Raw genomic sequence first — 26,957 nt, 5'->3', positions numbered from 1 at the left:
AAGGCTTAAGTTTTGCAAATTACAGTGTCTGGAAACTAGGCACCAGCGGGGTGATCTGATAGAGGTGTACAAAGCCTTGAATGGTTTGAGCATGCTCAATGCTGATGGGATTCTTCCTCTAGCTCAGAAAAATCACCTGAGAGGGCATAAATTCAAATTGAGGAAAGACAGATGTAGGATAGATGTGCGGAAATTTGCCTTTAGCCAGCGGGTGGTTGGTTGGTGGAACAGACTGCCATCCCTTGTGGTGGAGGTTGAGAGCCTAAATAAGTTTAAGGCTCAGCTGGACAGGTATTTCGAACGAACAGAGGGGTGAAGTGGAAGTGGTTATTTTTATTTATTTATGTTACTTTTTTTTTTTTTTTTTTTTTCTTTGGCTGATGCTGCATAAGCTTGCTTTCTTGCATCAAATGCCTCTACTAATGCTAATGCTAATGCTAATTAGCCTATATGATGATCTGAAGAAAACTCACCTAAAAAAAAAAATAATAATAATATTTAACCATTTAAAACTAGTAAGGGCTGGTTGAATAGATTTAAAATCCAGGGAGCTGAAACTTTCAAAAAAAGAACTTGTTTAAAATTATTGAAGAGAGGTATTGTGTGTGTTATACTTCTCAACAAGCTTTTAATATAGATGAAGCAGGACTTTTTTGGAAACGAATGCATAAAAGAAGTTTCATATTGAAAGAAAAAAAAACATGCCAGGTTTCAAAGCAGCAAAGAATTGGTTGACTTTATTGTTGGGTGGTAATGCTGCAGAGGATTTAAAATTAAAACCCCTTTTAATTTACCAGAAGAGGGCCAAAGTACAACCCAAAATCGACACATTTTTCATGATTAAATTAATTAATTTAGATCAATTAAATCCATGATTTCAATTGTAATTAAGTTTAATTTTGATACGTAAGTAGTTACCACATAATTATATACATATCTAATGCAGAATATTTTATATGTACAAATATTTGAATATTAAATATTTTGATTGACATTTGTTTTCACTACCATTTATTATTGATTAGGAAATATCCTATGGCACCAACTGCAATTCACAAATACACGTTACCTTATGGGAATGCGGCATTCGCTTAGCGCTGATTCACTTAGCGCTCTGTTTTTTTCAGAACGAATTATCAGCATTAAGCGGAAGTCAACTGTAATAGTATTTCTGCATAAATATTAATTTTTGGCAATGGCTAAGAAAAAAAAGATCTCCAAGAAAAAAAAATCCAAATATTTTGCAAATATGCAAGATCATTTGTAAAAATATCTTGGATTTGAATTTAATAGTGAGAAATATGTTTCTGAAATTGAGAAAGTTAGTAGTAGTAGTAGTAGTAGTGGCACTTGATGCAAGAAAGCAAGTGTAGGAGCTTATGCAGCATCAGCCAAAAAAAAAAAAAAAATCACACCATACCCTCCAATTGCCTGTCCAGTTCCTCCTTAAATTTATTTAACCTATCAACTTCCACAACGACAGATGGAAGTTTGTTCCAGCAATTAACCACCCGCTGGCTAAAGGCAAATTTCCGCACATCTATTCTACATCTATCCTTTCTTAATTTGAACTTATGTCCCCGTAGGTTCGTATTCTGAACAAGTGGGAGGATCCCATCAGAATTCAGCGTGCTCAACCCATTCAAGGCCTTATAGACCTCAATCAGATCACCGCACAGGTGCCTAGTCTCCAGCCACTGCAATTTGCAGAACTTAAGCCTCTCTTGGTAAGAGGATCCCTTCATTCCCCTCACCAATCGTGTTGCTCTTCTCTGTACACGCTCAAGCAAATCTACATCCTTCCTAAAATGAGGCCTCCAGACCTGTACGCAGTACTCAAGGCATGGCCTGACCATTGCCTTATACAGAGAAACAATCACCTCCTTTTCCCTGCTAGCAAAATTCCTATATATCATTGACAAAACCCCATGACCTGCCCTAACAGCCTGTCTACATTGCTCAGAAAACTTCATATCTGACTGCACAATTACTCCCAGGTCTTTTTCATTTTCTACCACCTTAAGTGTAGTACCACACAGTTGGTACGTTTCTCTGGGGTTACTTCTACCCATATGCAGTACTTTGCATTTGTCAAGGTTAAACTTCAGTTGCCACTTCTTAGCCCATCTGCCCAAATTATCTAGATCCTGTTGCAGTAGCACACTGCCATTACTGTCATTAACAACCCTGCCAACCTTCGTGTCATCTGCAAACTTCGACATTAAGCCTGATATACCTTCATCAATATCATTGATAAATATACAAAACAACAGTGGACCCAACACCGAACCCTGTGGGACTCCACTAATAACATTAGTCCACGAAGAGCAGCACCCATTGATTACCACCCTCTGTCTTCTCCCACTTAACCATCCTTTTATCCATTGTAGCAACTTACCCTTAATACCATTCTGCTCCAATTTGTACAGTAGTCTTCCATGCGCAACAGTGTCAAAAGCTTTCCTGAAATCCAAGTATATGATATCAAAATTATTTTTTGCATCCAGTTCCTTTGTGACCACATCATAATAACCAATTAAATTTGTCAGACAAGACTTTCCCTTAACAAACCCATGCTGTGTCTGAATTATTGCTGCAGTCTTGTCTAGATGATCCTGCAATGCATCTTTAACCAGTGACTCCATTATTTTACCCAGAACAGAAGTTAAACTAACTGGTCTGTAATTATTCGTGTCACCCTTCGAACCTCCTTTGTGAATTGGGGATACATTTGCACATCTCCAGTCCGTGGGAACCTCCCCTGAATCCAAGGATGCTCTCATAATTATGGCTAAGGGTTTGCTTAGTTGCTTTGCCGCCTCCTTTAATATAACTGGATAGATCCCATCCGCCCCAGGTGCCTTTCTTATGTTTAACTTCAACAATTTCTCCTCCACTTTGCTCTCAGTTATTACAAAATCATTAAGCACACTGCTACAATTTGATAACCTTCTTCCATTTTCAAACTGTAATGATTCCTCACGTGCGAATGTAGATGCAAAATACTCATTCAGTTTGTTTGCTATCTGAGCAGGATCATCAACAGTCGAACCATCGATGTAAAGTGGACCAATCAGATTCATCCCCTTCCTTTTAGAGTTTATATAAGAAAAGAAATCCTTGCTGTTTTTCTTAGCATCTTTTGCCAAAGATTTCTCGTAATCCGCCTTTGCCTGCCGAACCTCCTTTGTGACCTGATTACAGACTAGCTTATATCTGCTACAGGCTTCTGCGTCGCCTGATAATTTATATGCATCCTATGCATTTTTCTTCTCTGTCACGAGTCTCATTAGTTCATTTGATAACCATTTAGGCCTAAACCTTGAACAATATTTCTTCATCGGTATGAAAAGTCTAGTAGCTTCCACGATTAATTCCTTGAATGCTTCCCACTTAGAATTTACTGTTTGTAACATCGTCAGTCGATCCCACTGTACAGAATTTAAAAACTGTCTGAGACCACTGTACTCCCCTTTACGGAAGCAAAAACCCTTTCCTTTACCCCTGACGGTAGTTACCTCTTTGAGTAAATCCCACTTCAGCACACTGTGATCACTGCCACCTAGTGGTTCCTTTATCTGCAAATTCTTAATACACGAATGATCACTGCTGATAACCAGATCAAGAGTATTACTTTCTCTGGTTGCCTCTCGAACATGCTGCTGCAGAAAACAATCATCCAATAAATCCACAAAAGTCTGACTAGTGTGTGAGTGACCAACCCACAAGTTCCAGTCAATATCTGGGAAGTTAAAATCCCCCATTATAAGACATTCTGATTTACTGGCCCACTCTATTTCTCTGTACAATTGTTCATTGTACTCATTCGAGTCATTAGGCCTCTAACACACTCCTACTCTTATTTTTGCTTTTGCAGTGCTTATGTCACACCAAACTGACTCAACAGTGCACTGTCCATCTATATCAACTGGATGCACTTCTTTTGATTTTATGTTTTTCTTAATTAACAGCATAACACCTCCTCCCTTTCTGTCCTGTCTATCCTTTCTGTACACATTGTACTCCCCAAATTCCAGTTCTGCATTCCTTATATCTTTGTGACACCACGTCTCTGCTATCCCAACAATATCCGCCTTTGATGTCTTGACCAACACTTCAAATTCATCAAATTTATTTACTATACTTCTAGCATTGGTATACATGCTCCTATGCCTATTCCTTGTTACCCTAACACATCCCATATACCCAACTATTCCAGGATGACTGCCATCCGTCCCTGAAACCCCCAACACCCCTCGCTCCAGGTCGCTTCTTATTCTAATAGAAGTTGTTCAAGAAGCACCTTCACCTCTGCCTGCGGTTACTGTTAAACTATTAGTCTTTGTATCCCCCCAAGCTAGCAGTTTTCCGACCCACCTAACACTGCCTCGATAGCATCAGCAAATATTCTTGCACCCTTTCTATTTAAGTGTATCCCATCCCTGTAGAAGCAATCTCTCCTGTTAACAAGTACAGTCCAGGCTGAAAAAAATTCTACCCCTTGAGCCTTGCACAATCTTTCCAGGGCCGAATTGATCGACAAGGCTCTCATCATATACTCCCTCCTATCGTGTCTGTGCAGAATTGCAGACACTTTCAAATTCAACCCTAATTCTCGGCTTTTTTTCAACAGTGACCTGTACTTGTTGAGTAATTCTGCCGGTCTCCTACTCTTAATATCATTAGTGCCAACGTGTACAACTATATCACCTTTTGTGCCCTTGAAAGATGATATCCGCTCTACAACGTCATCAACCTTTGCCCCTGGCAGACATACCATGGTATGTCTGCCAGGGGCAACGATTAAAGACATTGTTCAATATATTTCTTATCCATTTAATGTTGACTTAGATACGAAACAAATTGCAGAAAAAATCACTGAGATTTTTCACACGAAGTATATATTACTTGAAAATGAAATTATTACATTGCAAAATGATATCTTCTTAAAAGCCAGATCATCAGAAGAAGACTTTTGGAAATATGTTTGCCGAGAAGTACCCAAATGTAAAAAAAATGCAATGAACTTTTAAATTCCTGTTTTGGTTCCACATATCTATGTGAATTGGCCTTTTCATATTTGAAACAGACAAAGACGTGCTCTACTCTTACGGACTTGCAAACTTACGGAATTTAATAGGTAATATGGTTGGCCTTATCACAATATATCCCTAATTTTGAAAATTTGGCAGATGACATAAAGACACAAACTTCGCATAAATTAAAAATTTAAATACATATATGTTTAATTGTATTTAATTTTAAAATTTATAAACAACATTTTTCAATATGTGTTGATTAACTTTTTTAACCATGTGCAATGAAATTCTTGAGATGGTAGATCGCGGCACATTTTTAAGAAAAAAAGTAGATAGCATCACAAATTAAGTTGGCCACCACTGATATAGGGGATATTTGGTAGGATTGTTAGGAAATGGCTTTATTAATTCAAGGTGTTGGCAGAAAATGAAGCAAAGTAAAAGACCTATTACATTACATGCACATACCTGAAAATTAAAGCTTGTGTGGGAGAACTGATCTATATAATATAATGACAATGACAATCTATATAATAATTGCTGTCATTTTGCAAATATGCAAGATCATTTGCAAAAATATTATGTTTTCGAATTTAATAGTGAGAAATATGTTTCTGAAATTGAGAAAGTTGTGGATGATTTTGAAACCAGATTCAGTAATTTTAAAACAATTGAAGATATTGTTCAATATATTTCTTATCCATTTAATGTCGACTTAGATACGAAACAAATTGCAGAAAAAATCTCTGCGGTTTTTTACATAGAGAAAATATTACTTGACAATGAAATCATTACATTGCAAAACAATATCTTCCTAAAAGCCAGATCATCAGAAAATGACTTTTGGAAATGTGTTTGCTGAGAAAAGTACCCAAATGTAAAAAAATGCAGTGAACTTTTAAATTCCTATTTTGGTTCCACTTATCTATGAACAAACAAAGACTAAGAATCGTTATATTCTTACGGACTTGCATACAGAAGATTATTTACAGTTGGTCTTATCACAGTATATCCTCGATTTGGAAAGCTTGGCGGATGACATGAAGATACAAGCTTCACATAAATTAAAAATTTAAATAAATACATATGAATTTAAAATAAGAATTCTGAATTGTATTTAATTTTAAAATTATAAACATTTTTCTGTGTTGATTAACTTTTTTAACCATGTGCAATGAAATTCTTGAGAGGGTAGATTGCAGCACATTTTGAAGGAAAAACGTAGATCACATCACAAATTAAGTTGGTCACCACTGATATAGGGGATATTTGGTAGGATTGTGAGAAAATGGGTTTATTAATTCAAGAAGGTGTTGGCAGAAAATGAAGCAAAGTAAAAGGCCTATTACATTACATGCACATACCTGAAAATTAAACCTTGTGTGGGAGAACTGATCTATATAATAATAATTGCTTATGTCCCTCCTCAGTTCTGCCCAGACACGATAGGAGGGAGTATATGTTGATAGCCATGTCAATCAATTCAACCCTGGAGATTTTGTGCAAGGGTCATAAGGTAGAATTTTTCTCAGCATGGTCTGTGCTCGTTAACAGGAGAGACTTTTTACAGGGATGGGATACACTGGAGTAGAAAGGGTGCAAGAATATTTGCTGAAGCTATCAAGACAGTGATAGGTGGATTGGAACACTGCTAGCTTGAGGAAATACACAGATAGTAACTAGAGCCACAGGCAGAGGCAAAAGTGATTCTTCAACTGCTACTATTGGTACATGCAGCAGCCTGGAAATCAAGGTATCTGGAACTTCAGGCCCTGCTGTGGGTCATCATGGAACAAATAAATACAATGGGCTGTGTTAGGGTAACTGAGAGTAGGAACATGTGCATTTATACTTGCATGTACATGAATGCTAGGAACATTATAAATAAATTTGATGAATTTGAAGTACTGATTAAGTCATCAAATGAAGACATTGTAGGAGTAGCAGAAATGTGGTGTCACTCAAATATAAGTGATGCTGTTCAGATATAAGTGATTCTATGAGTTATAGCTGTATTATAACCATTTAAGAAATGTTTTGGGTGCCCTCCTTACATGTCAGGGGTCAGGTGCATTGTGCCACATGCACCTCCTTCCCCTTTTGCCTTGCCCAGGTTTCTTTCAATTTCAGTGCAAGAACCTACCAGGTGCTATTATGAAAGAAAGAATTGATGTACAGGGGTTCTTGGTTGGGGAAATGAAAAGTGCACATACAAGAAAGCTTGAAATATAACAGATTATCCCAAGTTATGCTGAACATTTTAACAATTCCACATAGCAGTGCTGATTATGGGAAGGGAAAAAAACTTAGTTCAGATCTCTTTTAGCGAAGCTTTGAAAATGCCCTTGGCAGTCAAGTCTAGACAGCAAGGCCATTTATAAACAAAACTTAGACAACATTTCTGGAGAAGGCAAAGTCTTCAACAGTATAAGTTCTCATGGGTAGCACATTTGGTAGGATCATTGTCCTCCTCACACTGGGTGGAAAAAGGCCAGAGTTCGAATCCCATCGATGATGTGAGAAATTTTTATGGGCCTTTTTCACAACATAGCTGAGTTAGTGGGTCTCAGATAAGGAAAACATGGGTTTTTTTTCTCCCAGAAACAAAGGTTTTCTTCCAGCAAACAGAAAATCGACCATAAAACACTTGCAATTTACAGACAATATACACACAGAGCAATGTGGCCTTAGTTGCTGATGCTCCTTAAACCCTACTATTACTACAACAGTATCTTCCTTAAACCAATTGAAATCATTTGATGTTTAACATGAAATCCAAACAGAAATCCACAAACAAAAAAAATCCTAGATAAACTTATGAGTATGTTTGAAAGCATACTGTGCTAGTAAACAATTCTATGTCTATATTTTAATATAAAATATATATGTTGTCTGTGAAATTTAATTTATAGTGTAGTGTGGACTTTACTATAACCTCTTGCATTTCCCAAAAGTACTCCTATTTTCTCTTGTTTTTTTGCAGCTAACTCTTGCTTTTTCCAAAAAGCTGTTCTTCCTATTTTGGTCCAAAATTTTTCTTTTGCTTGCAGTTGTCTGATTTCCAGCTTTTTGAAAGTCAAATATTGTCAGCTATATTTATAGCAGTTATACTGCCAGTATAATGATATCAGCCTTGAATCCTTTTCTGTTATGTCGGTACAGAAAAAGAAAAAAAATATAATTTATGAAATAAAAAAGATATGGTAGTTATTTAATTAAGGCATAGTAGTTAAGGTAGTAAGGTAAAATATGGTAGTTAATTAAGCTTGTTTTTTTTTTTTTTGTTTTTGTTTTTTCTATGTTATAGGAATACTGAAGAAACAAGAGCCCTTTTTGCTAAATATCATCCAACACATGTGATTCATTTAGCTGCAATGGTTGGAGGCCTATTTAGAAACCTGAAGTACAATTTGGATTTTTTGGTAATTAAAACAAAACGTGTTTGTGTGTGGGTAAAATACTTGTGTATAAAAGTATCCAAAAATGCTTCAAATGTCACTTCAGTGTATTTATCCAGTTGTTGAAATTATTTGTTTTGGTACTTCACTATATTTGTGAGAACTAATCATAATATTTGTGAGAACTAATCATACCATTTACAATCTGAAAACGCATGATATCAGGAGCTGCTATGCAACTTCAAACCATAACAGATGTTGGTAAGTTCAAAAATACACTGCAAACATTCTTTTGGAAAATGCCAAACAGATATTTTTACTATAGCTGTCAATGGTAAGTGTTAATTTGTCACTGAAGATAATTTTTCCACATTGTAAAGTGACTAATGTTGCTTTGCCCAGTTTCTGTTTCAGGTGGCTTCCTTTCTGATTTATAATCCCCAAAATAGCATTTCAAGAAGCATTGTCTCATAATATTGACGTTTGAATACAACAGGTCACCTTTCATTCTCAGGAATGAAAGGAGACCTGTTGTATTCAAACGGGTTTCACTATAACACGATTTTCAATGTAGTTTTAAGTCGAAAATTTACTGTATATGTTAAAACTCATTCATTAGCCTAGACATGTACTCTACATACAGGGTGCAGAGAAACTCTACCGACAAACTTGAACAGGTGATAGATGGTACCAAAAGAAACATTTTTTGTCGAGTAAACATAGGTCGTAAATGAGTCGTTATATCAGCAGAAGCCATTAAAGGGTTGTAAAAATCAAAACAACACATTCAGTAATTTAATGTCGTTTAATGCATACAAATCATGTGCTGTTGCACACAAAATAGAAAAAACAGTTCATAAGAAGTGCTCAAACTGGTGACCATGATGTTCAATGCATAACTCACACCGACGCATCATTGAATGTTGTAGGCATTGGAAGTTCCTGGGATTGTCTTGTATCTCTGTGCTTGCTGCGACAATCTGTGCTATAAGTTCCTCCACTGATGTTTCATACACAAGAGTCTTCATGTATCCCCAAAAGAAAAAAGTCCAAACAAGTCAGATCAGGCAACCTTGCTGGCCAGGCTACAGGTCCACCTTGACCAATCCATCTGCCTGGAAACGTATGTAAGTGTGCGCGTACACATCTGTGAAAATGTGGTAGTGCGCCATCATGTTGGAACCACATTTGTGCTCAGACAATCAGAGGACCATCCTCCAACAACTCTGAAAGTGTTTGCTCTAGAAAATGCAGAGTCGTCATCTGAACTTCCAGGCAACATGTATAGTCCAACTAAAACGTTTCCCACAATGCCAGCCCATACATTGATGCTAAACCTGTTTTGGTAGCCATGTTCAACCATTGCATGGGGATTATTCTCTACCCACACATGACTGTTATGGCTATTGAACAAATCCCTCTTGGGTGAAACATGCCTCATCAGTGTAAAGCACATTATTGGCAAAATTAAGCTGCAAGTTGATTTCCTGTAAAAATCAGTGGGAGAACTCAACACAGTGGGCAAAGTCAGCAAGTTCTAGTGCATGCACTTTCTGGCATTGGAAAGGATGTATTCTGGCTTCTTGCATCACATCAAACAAAGCTGCACACCTAATCGGTGTGCAACGGCACTTGTGCTGGTAGGAGTATTAGCAAAGATCTGCAAAACCTCTTCCTCGAACCAGGGTGTCCTAGCAATGTGTCGATGTCCAGTATCATGCATATTCATACCGAAAGAGCCACTATCCCACAATCTTTGGTGTATTCCAGCAAGTGATGTGTGGTGAGGGAACCTTCTGCCTAGCAAGCGTTCTTGAAAAATCCTGCGAGCCTCTCTTCCATTTCCATGTCTGTACCCGTACTGAACATAAAATGATATTGTACATTTATGCTATTAGTGGCAGATACGTACCACTCCGAGGACCTCTCAACGCATGCATACATTAATGTTGATGGTAGTCGTACATTCGAGCACTGTGTTATGGATTGTTTTTTCTATTTTGTGTGCAACAGCAAATGATTTGTATGCATTAAACGACATAAAATTACTGAATGTGTTGTTTTGATTTTTACAACCCTTTAATAGCTTCTGCTGCTATAACACCTCATTTACCACCTATATTTACTTGACAAAAAATGTTTCATTTGATAGCCTCTATCACCTGTTCAGGTTTGTCAGTAGAGTTTCTCTGCACCCTGTATATGCTGTGGTGCCAACTCTGTTGTCTCACATGTACATGTGCCAATAGCTCCCCTCAGGCAGTCAGCGGCAACGTGCAACAGTGTTTGTTATTCTTACTTCCGTCCTGATGAGACAGTGATAGCTTTTCAAATTTTTCATTTCACAATTTATTTTTTATCCCTTTAAATATGAAACAATGAGTCAAAAAAGTAAAGTAATGAAAGTGGTGGAACTACTAAACTTTAATGTCTTGCATTAGGAAAAAAACTTGATATTATCAAGTGCCATAAAGATGGTGCATCGTATGCTAAAATCGCACTGGAAAATGGAATGAATGAAGCATCAGTGTGAAAATGATTATTCAAAAGAAGGATCAGTATAAAGAGCAGCAAATTTCTACAGCATCTTACATGATGAAAGTGATAACTAAGCAAAGAAGTTCGCTGTTGATTAATAAGGAACGCCTTTTATTAATATGGATAGAAGATTGTAATCAAAAGAACTTTTTTGAGTCAAAATATCATTCAAGAGAAAGCCATGAGCCTTTATAACATGCCAAAGGAAAAAGAAGAAAATGAAGAGGTGGAAACTAAAGAAGTATTTACAGCCAGTCGTGCCGACCGGGCTAGCCAGGTGGGTAAAGTGCCTGCCTGGCAACCCAAAGGTCGCGGGTTCGAATCCCTACTCAGGCTTGGATCAGAGTACTGCAAAAACCTTGGGAGGTGCACTATGGCCACAGAAGCCGATGCGCCAACAACTACAAAAAAAAAAAAAAAAAAAAAAACAGCCAGTCGTGATTCGTTTTTCTGCTTTAAAAACTGTGCTGAGCTTCACAATGTTCATATCTCAGGTGAAAGTACAAGTGCAAACAAAGATGCTGCTGCAAGATTTTCCAATGGATTGAAAGACATCATTGAAGAAGGTGGCTACAAGGACGAACAAATTTTCAAAACTGGACTGTTCTGGAATATAAAAAATTCACTTTCAGCTATAAAGCATGAAAAGATCGTTTAACACTTTTGTTGGGTGGAAACTCATCTGGGAATTTTAAATTGAAGCCTCTACTCATGTTCAGAGCAGGAAAACAGAGTTCTAAAGGGTTGCATAAAATTGCCTGTAATTTGGCGATCCAATAAGAAAGCATGGATTACAAGAGAATTGTTTACAGAATGGTTCACAAATTATTTTTGTCTGAAGGTTGAACATTACTGCAAAGATGAAGGGATGGAGCTCAAAATTTTGTTGCTTTTAGACAATGCACCTGAAATTTCTGATCTCAATGAAAATGTAAAAATATACTTTCTTCCACTTAACACAAAGCCTCTCTTAAGACCCATGGATTAAGGCATAATTGCCACATTCAAGCTGTATTATCTGCAGCGAACTTTTTCTCAAGAAATTGAAGCTTCAACTCTAGTGGGATCATCATCTTTACAAACATTTTGGAAAAAATTATAACGTCAGGAATGCAATTGAAAATATATCTGCATCTTGGCTAGAAATCACTGCCAACAACATGCTCTCTGTTTGGTAGCATGTTTTGTCCCATTTGACAAATGATTTCACTGGTTTTGAATCACAAGTTCAGACAATTGCTCAAGACATTGTGAAGATCGGAAAAGATTGATTCAAAACTTTGGACACTGCAAATGTGTGTGACTGCATTGACTCACACGAAAATGACTTAGATCAATGTTCGGCAACCAGTGGTCCACGAGAGAATTTTGGTGGTCCGCAGAGTAATTTGAATATATTTGCAATTTTTGTGTTTATTAAAATGTTTCATTATATTCTGATTCTAGTTTTTTGCAATTTTCGCCTTATTACGTTGCATGTTTATAAAAGGCCCAGTGCAATATCCAGTATTAGCGATGCTTTTATTGTAAAAAAATATAGAAAGCTATTTCTATTTCTTATCGATGGACTAGCCTGGGCACTTCGCAGTTCTTAGGTAAGTGACCAGTGATATTTTTATTTTAACTGTGCACAGTGTGATATTTAATGGCATCAAAGAGCTTGAGTTTGATAACTAAGAAAAAGTTCAAAGTTTCAAGAAAATATGATGCGGACTACTTGAACTTTGGATTTATTCAAGAACCTGGAAATGAACTGGATCCACGGCTGCTTTGTATTATATGTTCTGAGAGTTTATCCAGTGATGCCATGAAACCTTCGAAACTCGCAGAAACTTGCAGTCAAACCACCCACATTTAGCTAAAAAGCCAGTTGAATACTTCCAAAACATGCGTGAAAATTTGCAAAAGCAAAAAAGTTCATTAGCAACAATAATTGTTGAAGATAAGTCCTTAGTAAAATCTTCTTATTTGATAGCACTTCAAATCGCGAGATATAAAAAGCCGTATACGATTGAAGAAGAATTAATTAAGCCTTGCTTGTTACAAGCCTGTGAAGAGGTTTTGGGGAAACAGGCTGTCCAGAAACTGAAAGGAATTCCTATGTCCGCTAACACTGTGAAGCGTAGAATTGAAGACATGGCCGAAGATATTGAAAGTCAAGTGATTGCGCTTGTGAAAAATTCTACGTTTTATTGAATTCAACTTGACGAATCAACAGATATAACTAACAAGGCAGTTCTTTGTTTTGTGAGGTTTGATTGCCAAGGAGAATTAAACTCTGTTCGCTAATCTTGTCAGGTAGAACAACCGGCTCTGAAATTTTCAATACACTTAATGGTTATTTCCTGAAACACAGTATTGAATGGAAGAAATGTGTTGGGATATGCATAGACTGTGCTGCAAGCATGACTGGACATCGTTCAGGAGTTGTTGCAAAAGTAAAAGATGTTGGACACCTAGACATCTTGTTTACTCATTGTATTATACATCGTGAGCAACTTGTGGCAAAAAGATTATCTGCAGAACTGCACAAAGTACTCTCAGATGTAATTAAAATTGTAAACGAAATTCACCACAAAGCACTCAATTCTCGAATATTTGAGGCACTTTGTGAAGAAATGGGCTCTCAGCATACTCATGTTCTTCACGCTGAGGTGAGATGGCTGTCGAGGGGCAAAGTACTAACTCGATTGTTCGACCTGCGCCAAGGAGTCAAGTTATTCTTCCAGCAGAAAAATAATTTGAGGTTCCATGATCTCTTGTCCGACAATGATTGGCTAGCCAAGCTTGCATACCTGGCAGATATTTTTTCTCTGTTAAACGAGCTGAACACGTCCTTGCAAGGACAGCTTATGGAAGTGTTCACACTGCGAGGCAAAATGGATGCATTTCAAAGGAAGATATTGCTGTGGAAAATGCGGTTGGCTGAAGATGATCTGCAAATGTTCCCAAATTTTGATGATTATATGAAACAAGAGGATGTTAACCGACAGGTAATAACTCTTGTTCGATTGCACTTACAGTCGCTCACTCTTTTTGTCGTTATTACCCAAAGGAAGAGGACCCCAGACATGGAAATACGTGGATAATAGATCCATTTACGACAAAAATCAAGGATAGTAATTTGAACATGAAAGAAAAAGAAAGCCTAGTCGATCTATCATCCAGTGACAGTCTCAAAGGTAAATTCCACTCATCCCTAACAAGATCTCGTTTTTGGCTTTCTGTAAAAAGTGAGTACCGAGTGCTGAGTGAAAAGGCCATCAAAATTTTAATTCCATTAATTCCATTCGCAACTACATATATGTGTGAAAAAGATTTTTCATCAGTTACGACAATTAAAAACAAGTACCGCTGTCGGCTAGAAATACAAATGGCTCTCCATGTTGCAGTAACGTCATTGGAGCCAAGAATCCACCTGCTTATTTCAAACAAGCAGCAAGAAATGTCACACTGATTATTTTGCTATAATTAATCCATTGTACACCTCTGTGTCAAAGTGCACTTGATATTTGATAATTGTTAATATTAATTGTTAATATTAATATTAATTTACAAGAATGCAAAATGGGATGACCTGCGAGACTTCTTTTCTTCTTTTCCTTGGTCGGATTACTGTTTCAAAAGTTCGGATGTTAACGTTTGCTCAGATCGTGTCAGTGAAATTATTCTTGCAGGAATGGAATCCTTTATCCCACACTCCACTTTAAAATCCCGTCCCTTATCTAAACCTTGGTTTTCCAATAAATGTGCTAAGGCTGTCCAAGAGAAGAATGTTGCATATCGTAATTGGCTTGTTTCTAATTCTTCAGTTTCATTTTCTGCCTACACCAAAGCTCGCAACAATTGTAAAGCAGTTATTAATCAGTCCAAACTAGAGTTTGAACAGGCTAAGAGTAGAAAACTTGCTTCTTGCCCTAATGGTAGCCGAGCATTCTGGTCTCTTGCCAAAGCTATTGGCCGCAACTTTTGCCAATCTCTGCTCCCACCTCTGTCCAAACCAGATGGGTCTGTTGTCACTTCAGCCAAGGATAAAGCTGACCTGCTAGCATCCCATTTTTCTTCCAGCTCATGTATTAATGATCTTGGTAAAACACCTCCCACCATTCCCAACACACTCCATTCAATGCCTCCTGTGGTCTTCCGTCAAAAGGATATCAGAAGGATTTTGATGAATCTCGATGCTAAGAAAGCTCCAGGTCCTGATGGTATTTCTCCACTTGTTCTCAAAACCTGTGCTCCTGAACTTACTCCTATTCTTTGCCGCCTTTTTTCACTTTCTTATTCTAAAGGTGTTTTTCCTTCTGCTTGGAAATTTGCTCATATCCAGCCAGTTCCTAAAAAGGGTGACAAATCCCTCCCATCCAATTATCGTCCCATTGCAATTACTTCTACTCTTTCTAAAGTAATGGAGAAATCAATTAACCGCCAACTCTTAAACTACCTAGAAACCTTCCGTCTGATCAACGATCACCAGTATAGATTCCGTCAGTGTCGATCCACTGGTGATATTCTGGCTTATGTTACCCATTTATGGACTAATTCAATGGAAAGGTTCGGTGAAACACAAGTAGTTGCTCTTGACATCTCAAAGGCTTTTGATCGTGTTTGGCATAAAGGTCTTCTAAACAAGCTTCCATCTTATGGTTTGCCAACTGTTTTTAGTAGTTGGTTATCCAGTTTTCTCTCTGATCGCTCACTGAGGGTGATGGTTGATGTCTCTCTGTCTTCTAACTTCTCCACTAATGCCGGTGTCCCCCAAGGTTCAGTTCTTTCCCCCACTCTTTTCCTCTTATATATCAATGACCTTCTTCCATTGACTGGAAATCCTATCCATAGTTTTGCCAATGATAGCACATTGCATTCAACTTTCCATTTTGAGAAACCTTGTCCTGCTCAATCAGCTTCAACTTCTCGAAAATCTGCTACCAATTCCTTAAATGCCGATCTTCTGGTAATTCTCCAGTGGGGCAAAGACAACTTAGTTGATTTCAACCCTTCTAAAACTCAGTCTTGTCTTATCTCGCAAAAAGGATTCTTCTGCTCCTATGCTTATCTTTAGTGACACTCCAATTTCTAGGCAAAAGGATATATCTCTTTTGGGGATTACCCTGACTTCTAATCTCTCTTGGCACAAGCACATTACAAATATTGCTTCCTCTGCATCTAAAAAACTTGGTTTTCTCTTTCGCTCTCGGCGTTACTTTTCTTCCAAACAGCTGCTCACTCTGTATAAATCGCAAATCCGCCCTGCCATGGAATATTGTTCCCACATCTGGGGTGGTGCCCCCAAAACCTCTCTCAGGCTTCTTGATTCCATTCAGAAGAGGGCAGTTAGGTTAATTAATGATTCATCTCTAACAGAGTCTCTCCACTCGCTGTCTCATAGACTCACTGTTTCTGCTGCATGCCTCTTCTACAGATACTTCCATGGGCACTGTTCTTCTGAATTAGCTTCTATAATTCCCTCTCTCTCTTTCAAAACAGTCCGAACACGTGCCGCCACCAGCCAACATCCATTTACTGTCCAACTTCAAACGCACAGAACCAACTTTTCATCTTCCTCATTTATTCATTCAACTGCCGTTTTCTGGAACAACGTTCCTTCATACGTATTTCCTGAAAATTACAATCTACAGAAGTTCAAGTCCAATGTCAACAAATATCTTCTTTCGTCTTCTCAGTCTCCAACCCCAGCACGGTACTAAGTACTATAGGTTCTAATACCTCTCGTGTTTGGGGTTCACATAAAAAAAAAAAAAAAAAAAATTGTTTCTGTTAATTCTTTTTTAATAAAATGAAATTTAAAATGTTTTTTTGCATTTTTCATAATGAATATATCTGTATTTATTTATTATACTTTTTTTATCATTATAAGGCCATTATATTATTAATTATATTAACATTAATGATATCCATTTTTTCGCAAATAACTTGGAGTGCAAAAACAAGTGTAAGTACCAATTCATATTTAGAATGTTACTTTTATGGAAAAAATCATGGTAGTGGTCCGTGGGATTCAAAATTGAGTTTAGTGGTCCGTGAGGTCCGAAAGATTGGTGACCGCAGACTTAGATGATGCAGCTCTCCTTGAAATTGATGTGCAAACTGCATATGAAGAAGAGGAAAATAATTCTGAAGTGGCACCAAAAGAATTTTCAACGAAGAATTGGAGAAAGTTTTTCTGGGGGTTGACATGGCCTGCAAGGCGATTATGAATGGAGATCCGAATGTTGAATGTAGTATAAAGATACAGCAAATTTTACAAAATGGGATTCGATGCTACAAAGACTTGTACGCCGAGAAAAAGAAGTGGCGATTTTACCAGATTTCATTATTGAAATACCTAAATAAACGAAGATTTTTTTTTTTCTAATCTCTCATGATGTTTACTTTTCCTTAATAAAATTTTTGCAATATTTTTTATTTCAAATCCTTTTAATTGGTTATCAAGCACAAATTGTTTATAGATTTATTATAATTTGTTTATAGACTGTTTCTGTGGTACGTGTTCAATTAAAACCCATTATAATTATAACTCAGTCAATGCGGTTTCACGCTGACCAGGCTAGCCGGGTGGGTAAAGTGTGCCTGGAAACCCAAAGTCGCGGGTTTGAATCCCGCCTCGGGCTTGGATCAAAGTACTGCAAAAACCTTGGGAGGTGCATTATGGCCACAGAAGCCGATGCACCGACAACTACCAAAGAAAAAAGGTTTCACATAATACGGAACAGTCTCTGTACCAATAATCAGTGCTATGCGGGGTATTGCTGTATACTATTCTTGTTCCCAAGCAGCTCTTTCCACCTGGATTGCTGATGATGATGATGGAATCATGTCAGAGAAAGATGAGGCAGTGGGTAGTGAGGATGCACCCCACTTCTCACTCATCTGCTAATTGTGTGTATCTCCCCCTACGTACACGTATGCATGCACACAGGCAGGGGTGGTATTATGATGTTGTTAATTAGACAGATTGTGATGATCACATTTTGTCTAATAAATCTCTGTTCAGGCAATTCCGTTGATCCTCCTGCCAATTTTCTTCTATGTCATCAGAACTTGGCAGTTGTGTCAGAGTACCTTCCTGTATCCATTGTAAACAGCATCTCACTATTTGGGCATTGTGACTCACATGAACAGCAGATCCTTGTTGATCAACCAGTGATCTGATTCCTTTCAGAGTTCATTCACTGCATATAACATTACATTTACATGTGTTAAAGCATTGCACACTTAGTCGTTTGTTTGTGATGTGTTTTTTTTTTTTTTTTTTTTTTCTTTCCCTTTCCTATAATGTTCATTCACATTTTTATAGCACCTTCAAATTCCTTTGGCAGGACAGAAGCAGACACATTATTAGACATTATTCTGTTCCAGTCAGCCTTGACATGTTAATCACTTATATCCATTTATGTTAGTTATTCATGCAAATTTTCAGGTAAATCTGTTTGTCCTTCCTAGATGGGACAATTTCAGTGATGAGCAGTGTGTATATATACTTAATGATCACTGAATTGTGATCACCCCATGCTTAATGGACTATGTTATATAGCTCACAGTATAAAAAGCCACAGCTTCCTATGCTAGAGCAGTGATATTTGCATCTGGTCATGCAAATCAAAGTGACATAATAGCAGTTATGGGATGAAGTAAAAATATCAGAGTTTTAAAAGGGCATGATTCTGGGAGCTCATTATGTCAGATGCTTCCAATATCAAAAATGGCATTCAGTGATCACTGAGTACATATACACTGCTCATTCCTGAAATTGTCCCTTCTTGTTGGGTGCTCACAGTTCACTGTGGTTAAGGTGTATAAAGAATAGTGTAGAATGGATCAAACCACCTCCCGCCCACAACTGTAAATGATTATGCAAGGTGGATGTTTGTGGTAAGCGAAGGGTGCAGTGCAGTGTACAGGCTCAATGGCAGGTCACTGTTCAACAGTTGACATTGCAATACAATATGGAGAATGCAAGAACAGTATCCCAAATGATGATGCAGCACACACTCAGACATATGGGGTTCCACAGCAGATGATCCAAGAGATACCTCTCTTCACCACTGATCATCATTGACGGCAAATGCTGTGGTGTCTGCAACACGCTGGTTGGGCACTGGAGGACTGGAAACGAGTGTGTGCTGGTCAAATGAGTTCAAATACCTGGTGCAACACGCTGATGGATGCCTTTGTGTGTGGCACAAGCAACATGAGTCCATGGACTCATTTGTGCATGGTGCTCACTCTCCAGGCAGATGGAAGTGGTTACTTAATATGGGGCATATTTTGCTGCTAAGAACTAGGATCCCTGGTGCATATGGACCAACGTTTCACTAGTGAGGTCTACCAGCAGCTTTTACGAGACTTGTGCACCCTGCCGTGTTCCTTTTTTTCACAGACAAACAGGATCTTCTAAGACGATGATGTGCCATGTCATCAGGCCCACACTGTGCACAAGTGGTTCAAGAAACAAAGATAAGATATCATCCATCTTGATTGGCCTCCATCGCCTGATCTTATTCCAATTAAACACCTGTGGAAAGTTTTGGAACAGGAAAGTGAAGCGTATGGACATTCAACTGTCATCTGTTTTGATGCTATGGAAAGCCTTGCATCTGTAGGAATCTGCATGCCTCCAGGTCCCTACAGATGTCTTCAGACATCTAGTGGAGTCAGTGCCTAGGTGAATAGTAGCTGTTATCCATGTGAACAGTGATCCAACATGGTATTAGGTACATGGTCATAATTCAGTGATTACTCAGCATATATTATTGTTAGTTAACGTCCATATCCCTGGCATTTCCCATTACTCTGTGTATCCCTTCTTCATTTCTCTTAGCTACTTGACATTTGGATTTTTTCAAGATGTTCAAAAATTTAAGTCTATTTCTCAAACTATATTTTATGTTAACCCTCAATTGCAAAAGATATAAGAACCTGTAGTATTTTAGTACTCTACATGGGTTGAAAGCTTGAAGGTTGAAAGACTAGTTGATATTAGACTTAAATTTTTGTAATATTTAGAAATACACGTTATGGAATATTGTTCCAGAGAACAGATAAAGGGATAAATAAAGAAGAAAAAAAGTTGGTTCTGTGAGTTTGGTGTTGGACAGTGAGTGAGTATTAACTAGTTGAGCACATGTTTTGACTGGTATGGAAGAGATTGGTGGAATTGCAGATGTTTGGAAGAGCCCATTGAAATATCTATAGGAAAAGTCATGCAATAGAAAGTGTCTGTATGAGAGAGAGAGAGAGAGGGGGGGGGGTCATTAATTAACCTAATTGCTCTCTTTTAAAACAGAGTTTAGGAACTTGAAAAAGGTTTTTGGGGACACTACTCCAAGTGTGAGAATAGTACTTGATGCAGAGGAAGAAATATTTATGATGTGCTCATGCTAAGAGAGATTACAAATTAGGGGTAATTCCCAATAGAAATGTTCGAAAATCTGAATGTTATTAAAGATGAGCATGAAAGTGTTTGACTTTTTTGCAAGAAATAAGGCAGAACTGAAGTTAACTAAGTTTTCTTTATCTCTGTTGCAGAATTACTTGGAGATTATAGGTTTAAATGGACTTCATTAAAATTAGAACTGAGACTACACATATTAGCAAAATGAATGAGAAAGTTTTGTGGCGATTAGATCTTTTTGCAGATACATTTGTTCTCTTAGTTTGGTTTTTTGTGCTGCATTCAGTAGATAAAGTAAAGATGTAAGGAACATGTTTTATGAATAAATGAAATTTGGTATATGGCAGGTACATATCATGAATATACCCCAACTCCATGAAATAATGTAGCCTTGACAATGCCTCGTGCACTACTCAGACTCCCTCCTGTCACTAGCTTCTAAAGTAGAGGCAGCGAGATTATACACTAGCTGATCAGGATGCCTTCCACCGTTGAACCTATTACCAATAGGTTTGATAGTGAACTATCAGGTGTTATGAAATTAATCAGGTAATCATGAACAAATACTATACTATTAATTTTAAATCAAATGTTAGAGAAAAACGATATCCAATCAATAAACCAAATTCCACTTAGCAGCCTCCGAAAAAGCATGTACTCCTTACCCTCATCACTAAACAGCTTGGCTGGTAGGCAATATTTCAGTTACTATTACGCCAGAAGATAATTATTGGTTCTACATACTTTTGCTATCCTAATGTTTGTGGAGGTTGTACAACTTTGAATTATGATAATATAAAATTATTTTGTTAAACCTAATTGTTCATCAGTGTTGTCAAAAAGAACAGTATTATAGAAGAGAATGATCATCCATATCAAATAACAGAGCTTAGTTCCATTTTGAAAATTTGGATCTTAATACTCTAAAGATGCAGTTAATTGTATATTTATTGTATCTTGAAAGTATTGCATCTCATTTTCCATATGGTTTGGCAGGTATGTGTATTTGTTTATATCAGATAAATTTGAATTTCTTGTGTTTTTGTTTCTCCCATTTGCTTGTTTTTTTTTTTTTTTTTGTTTTTTTTTTGTACTTAACATCAATTTTTCCTTTTGACCTTTTCACATATATTAATGCTAAATATACTGTGTGTGCACTTACAGTGGTGGACAAAAAAATTGCATCACGTTAAAAAAAGTAACGTTTGTAGTGAAACGAATATGATATTGTTTGATTACAGTCATTTTGTTTATCGCAAAGCAAAGGTATTGTGTCAGATAACGCTTCTATTGCATCAGCCATTTCTATAAATATGCCGCTGGAAGGGTATACATGCTTGTTAGTGTCCTGTTTTGGGGATGTGTAAGCATGGCTCCATAAGTTCAGTTGACACCAAGAAAAAAAGTGTAGCTGTTGCTCTGTCCCAGAAAGGGCTTTCTATGCGTGCTATTGCTGATAAAATAGGCTGCCACCCGTCAACAATATCACGGGTGCTAAAATTAAAGCGCCAAACTGGTGATGTGAAGAGAAGACCTGGATCAGGCTGTAAGAGAGTGACTACGCCTTCCCAAGATCAATATTTGAAATGTCTATGCCTTCGTAATCAGCATGCTAGTGCCCCTGATCTGAAACTGGAGTTTGAGATGGCCGTTAGTGTGGAAACAAGTAGTAGTAATAGTGGCATCTGATGCAAGAAAGCAAGCGTATGAGCTTATGCAGCATCAGCCAAAAAAAAAAAAAAAAAAATTCACACAACCATTCCCTCTAAATGTTTGTCCAGTTCCTCCTTAAATTTATTTAACCTATCAACTTCCACAATGACAGATGGAAGTTTGTTCCAGCAATTAACCACCCACTGGCTAAAGGCAAATTTCAGCACATCTATTCTACATCTGTCTTTCCTCAGTTTGAATTTATGCCCCCTTATGTTCGTAATCTGAACAAGTGGAAGAATCCCATCAGAATTCAGTGTGCTCACCCCATTCAAGGCCTTATACACCTCAATCAGATCACCTCGCAGGTGCTTGGTCGCCAGCTGCTGCAATTTGCAGCAGCTGGAGACTAGGCACTGCACTAGACTCTGCATGCCTATCGACCCAAGAAGAAGCCTTTGCTGGCCCAACAAATGAGGAAGAAACGACTTGCTCAGGCTAAAACGCATGTTTCATGGGCAAAAGAGCAATGAGACACTGTCATCCTTTCTGACGAATCAAAATTCAATCCGCATGGCTCGGATGGGAAGCGATATGTCAGAAGGCGAAAATCGGAGTCATATCATGAGGGATGCATAATAAGCAAAGGGGTGGGGCAAATTAAGTTTATTAACGGAACAGTGAATGCAGAAACCTACACTCTTGGAGGAGGGTGTCTCCGTAGCCAGGTGGGCAGGAGCAGCAGTGCGTAGCACACACTTCATGATCAGACCGGGGTTCAAGCCCGTGACCACCAAATACGGAGGATGCAGAAAGGTCAGGAAATGACCACTGCATATCCCCGGAGCAATATGGCCTTAGTTGCTAATGCTCCTAAAAACCAAATAGCAACAACATCTTGGAGGAGTGCCTGAAACCCGTTATTACGGATCACCAGAGATGTCCAAAACTGCATTTTTCAACAGGATTCAGTACCTTGCCATACAGCAAAATTGGTAAGTTTTATGCTATTTAGATTTAATGATGAGTTTGTCTTCTTGTCTCACAAGGCTTAAAACATACTTACACGAATGTTTTCCCTCGTTTTTCTTCCTTAAGGTGCAGTCATACCTCAGAAATGCTGCCATTACAGTGTTGGACTGGCCCGGCAACAGTGAAGATTTGAACCCTATTGAAAATTGCTGGCACATAATGTCGTCTAAAATTGTTCAGAAAAAACCAACAAGATTCAGCTGCAGGAGAGCATTGTAAGGATGTGGTACCATGAAATTGGGCAACCGTATATCCAGAAGATGATTAACTCTATGCCAGATTGTTGCAAGGCTCAAGGAGGAACAACAAAATATTGAGGACTTATTTTGCTGATTCACAGTAGATAATACTGTTACGTTAACTTGTCATTTCAGTTTGTACATATAAATGCAATAAAATGTATGTTTGGTTGTCATGATTGTCATTTGCATGATTTCTCATATTTCCATTAATTACGCATTTTACCATTTGGGAAGATATTTATGTCAATTAAGTATATCAGGTGAAGTCTTTTTATTGGATTTCATTCACAGAGATATATATCCCATCTAACAAATGCATTTCAAACATTTCTGCAACTCACAATTCAGCACAAAACACATTGTTTGCAAAATTCACAAGTGATGCAGTTCTTTTGTCTACCACTGTATATACACACTATCCTCCAACGTGTATTGGGCCACTTTTTTCCCAGAGAAGAAAAGTTGATTTCTTATATGGTGGGCACAAGCAGACAAAATTACAAGTAATTAAAATATAAATCTTTACAATTTTAACTTCTTGTAATAGAAAATTGTTACATAACAGATATGTTCTGTAAAAGGAATAAAGAATAAAATAGCAAAAAAGAATAAAAGACAGTCAATTGTTGATAACACCATTTGCTAATGGAAGACAGAAGGTAGTGCAACAACTCATCTCAAACCAAGTGGGCCACTGTTGATGGCCTGAGAGCATGTTGACAGTTGAAGCAGATAGAGAAAATTTCAGCAAATGATCAACAACTGTCAGAAAACAGCCAAAGCCTTGGTGCAGTGAATGCTTTTGCATTCTCTGCACCAAGTTGCAGTATTGAGGGCATTCTGGATGCAGAAGAGAGCAGCTGGTGGATTTTTGGCTGCTGTAAAGGGATATGTACTTTAGATAGTTTTACCATATTCTTCGTTAATTAACATACTACATTGTGTTTTACAAAGGTATTAAATAGGTTTAGGAGCGTTCGTTAGCCTCTTATTTTGAATTTAACTAGTGATTTCTGGAAGTTGATTCCCTGTGTTGGCGCCAATATTGTTGAACTAACTGCCATATTGTAATTGATAAGAAATAGCGTAACGTATATATATCTCGAACTGATAGCTTAAGATATAACCTAATACGAAACACTGTACTAGGAATCTGTTAGCTTAGTATAGTATTATTAGTTAATCAAAAATATTTATTAATCTTATTAAATTTCATTGTTAATTAAACTGTATTTAAACAGAAATCATGACTCAGACTAGAGCTGTGAAGCAAAGATCACAGACTAGCGAGAGTGCTGCGACTCTGGGGAGAAACAAAGGGGCGATTCTCCAATGCATCTGTCTCAAAAAATGTGTGCAGTGTGAAATGTTTGCTGGACTTTCTAAAACAGGATCTAGCCAAAGATGATGTCTTTGTGTGTGCTAGATGCCTAGGGTGTCAAGAAATTACACACCAACTCAGCATTCTGATATGGGAGTCTATGAGAGCTTGAGGTGTAGGGTAAATGCTCTCAAATAAATTAATATGATGGGCCCATCAAGCTCTCAGCTGCCCGGCTCAACGGCAGAGGTCGCTCCTGCACATCAGGCAACACAGAGGCAATCTCCAAGGCAGAATGTGCTGGTCACAAAGGAACTAGTTATTCTAGGTGACTATTGTCAGGGAGACCTGGAATATACTATGTAAGAAGGATTGGTGGAACAGGACCAAGGTATTTCTGTTGGGGCAAAAGTTGATGACATTGTAGAGCAGATATTATCTTTTAAGTGCACAAAAGGTGATATTGTTTTACACGGAACTAATGACATTAAGCGTAAGATCTGCAGATTTACTCAACAAGTACAGGTCAATGTTGAAAAAAAGTAGCAAGTTAGGGTTGAATGTGAAAGTGTCTGCAATTCTGCACAGACACAATAGGAGGGAGTATATGATGAGAGCCTTGTCGATCAATTCGGCCGTGGAGAGTTTGTGCAAGGCTCAAGGGGTAGAATTTTTTTCAGACTGGTCTGTGCTTGTTGACAGGAGAGACTGCTTCTACAGGGATGGGGTACACTTAAATAGAAAGGGTGCAAGAATATTTGATGATGCTATCGAAGCAGTGTTGGGTGGGTCGGACAACTGCTAGCTTTGGGGGGAATACAAAGGTTAACAGTGCCCACAGGCAGAGGCAAAAGTGATTCTTGCACTGCTTTTATTAGAATAAGCAGCAGCCTGGAAAGCAAGGTAATGGAGATTTCCAGGACTGCTGGGAGTCATAGTGGAACAAATATTTGCATGTACACCAATGCTAGGAGTATAGTTAATAAATTTGTTGAGCTTGAAGTGCAAGTCAAGTCATCAAAGGCAGATATTGTTGGGATATCAGAGACGTGATGTCACACAGATATGAGCAGTGTAGAATTGGAATTTGGGGAATACAATGTGTACCAAAAGGATAGACAGAACAGAAAGGGAGTAGCGGGTTATGCGGTTAAGCATAAAATCTAAGGAAGTGTATCCAATTGATATTGGTGGACAATGCAATGTTAAGTCTCTTTGGTGTGACATAAGCACTGGGAAAGGAAAAATGAGAGTAGGTGTGTGTGTTATAGGCATAAAGAATCTGATGAGTATAATGAGCAATTGTGCAGAGAAATAGACTGGGCCAGTAAACCAGAATGTTGTATAAGGGGGGGGGATTTTGAACTTTCTAGATGTTGACTGAAACTTGTGGGTTGGTCACTCACACACTAGCGAGACTTCTTTGGATTTATTGGATGACTGTTTTCTACAGCAGCTTATTTGAGAAGCAACCAGAGGGAGTAATACTCTTGATCTGATTATCAGAAGTGATTATTGGCGCCTCCGTAGTCAGGTGGGAAGGAGCAGCATTGCATAGCACACGCTTCTCGATTAGACCGGGGTTTGAGCCCGTCACCGCCAAATATGGAGCATGCGGAAAGGTCAGGGAATGATCCCCGGAGCAATATGGCCTTAGTTGCTAATGCTCCTAAAAACCAAAAACAGCAGTACCTGGAGAGTAGGCACCTGCGAGGTGATCTGATTGAGTTGTATAAGGCCTTGATGGGTTGAGCAAGCTGAATGCTGATGGGATTCTTCCTCTTGCTCATATTAAGAACCTGAGGGGGCATAGATTCAAATTGAGGAAAGACAGTTGTAGAATAGATGTGTGGAAATTTAAACTAACAAGTCTCTAGTTACTTGTGTCACCTTTTGAACCCCCTTTGTGAATTGGTGATACATTTGCACACCTCCAGTCCATGGGGACCTCCCCAAAGTCCAAGGAAGCTCTCATAATTATGGCTGGTAGGGAAAATCATGGAGGCAATGATCAAGGGTGGAATTCAGGATCATTTGGATAGAATTGAAATTGGTTTTGTAAAGGGAAAATCATAGTTAACAAATCTGGTTCGCTATTTTGAAAGGGTCACTCACGAGCTGGATTTAGGGAATAATTTCAACATTGTTTATTTAGATTTAAGTAAAGCTTTTGACTCAGTCCCACATGAGCGGTTGCTTTATAAGCTGGAACAGGTTGGAATCACTGGGAAAATCCTTAGATGGATAGCAGAGAGTTGTGATAAATGGCTATTCCTCAGTTTGGATTGGTGTAAGAAGTGGGGTTCCCCCAAGGATCAG

General features: G+C 38.0%; 1 protein-coding gene across 1 annotated transcript in view; it reads left to right on the top strand.

Moving 5' to 3' along the window:
* The window catches only part of Gmer (GDP-L-fucose synthase-like protein), a 119,981-nt gene that overhangs the window by 24,624 nt on the left and 68,400 nt on the right, over positions 1 to 26,957 (top strand). The window contains exon 3 of the mRNA XM_090388255.1: positions 8,347 to 8,461. Within this exon, the coding sequence (XP_090244381.1) occupies positions 8,347 to 8,461 (115 nt within the window). The remainder of the gene's footprint in view (positions 1 to 8,346; positions 8,462 to 26,957) is intronic.

The sequence above is a fragment of the Mastigoproctus giganteus genome, chromosome 14, assembly GCF_048544385.1.
Source record: "Mastigoproctus giganteus isolate SK-2022 chromosome 14, ASM4854438v1, whole genome shotgun sequence".
Classification (NCBI taxonomy): Eukaryota; Metazoa; Arthropoda; class Arachnida; order Uropygi; family Thelyphonidae; genus Mastigoproctus; species Mastigoproctus giganteus.
Note: the sequence above shows the minus strand (reverse complement) of the source record. Positions and strands in the feature narration are given on the sequence as shown.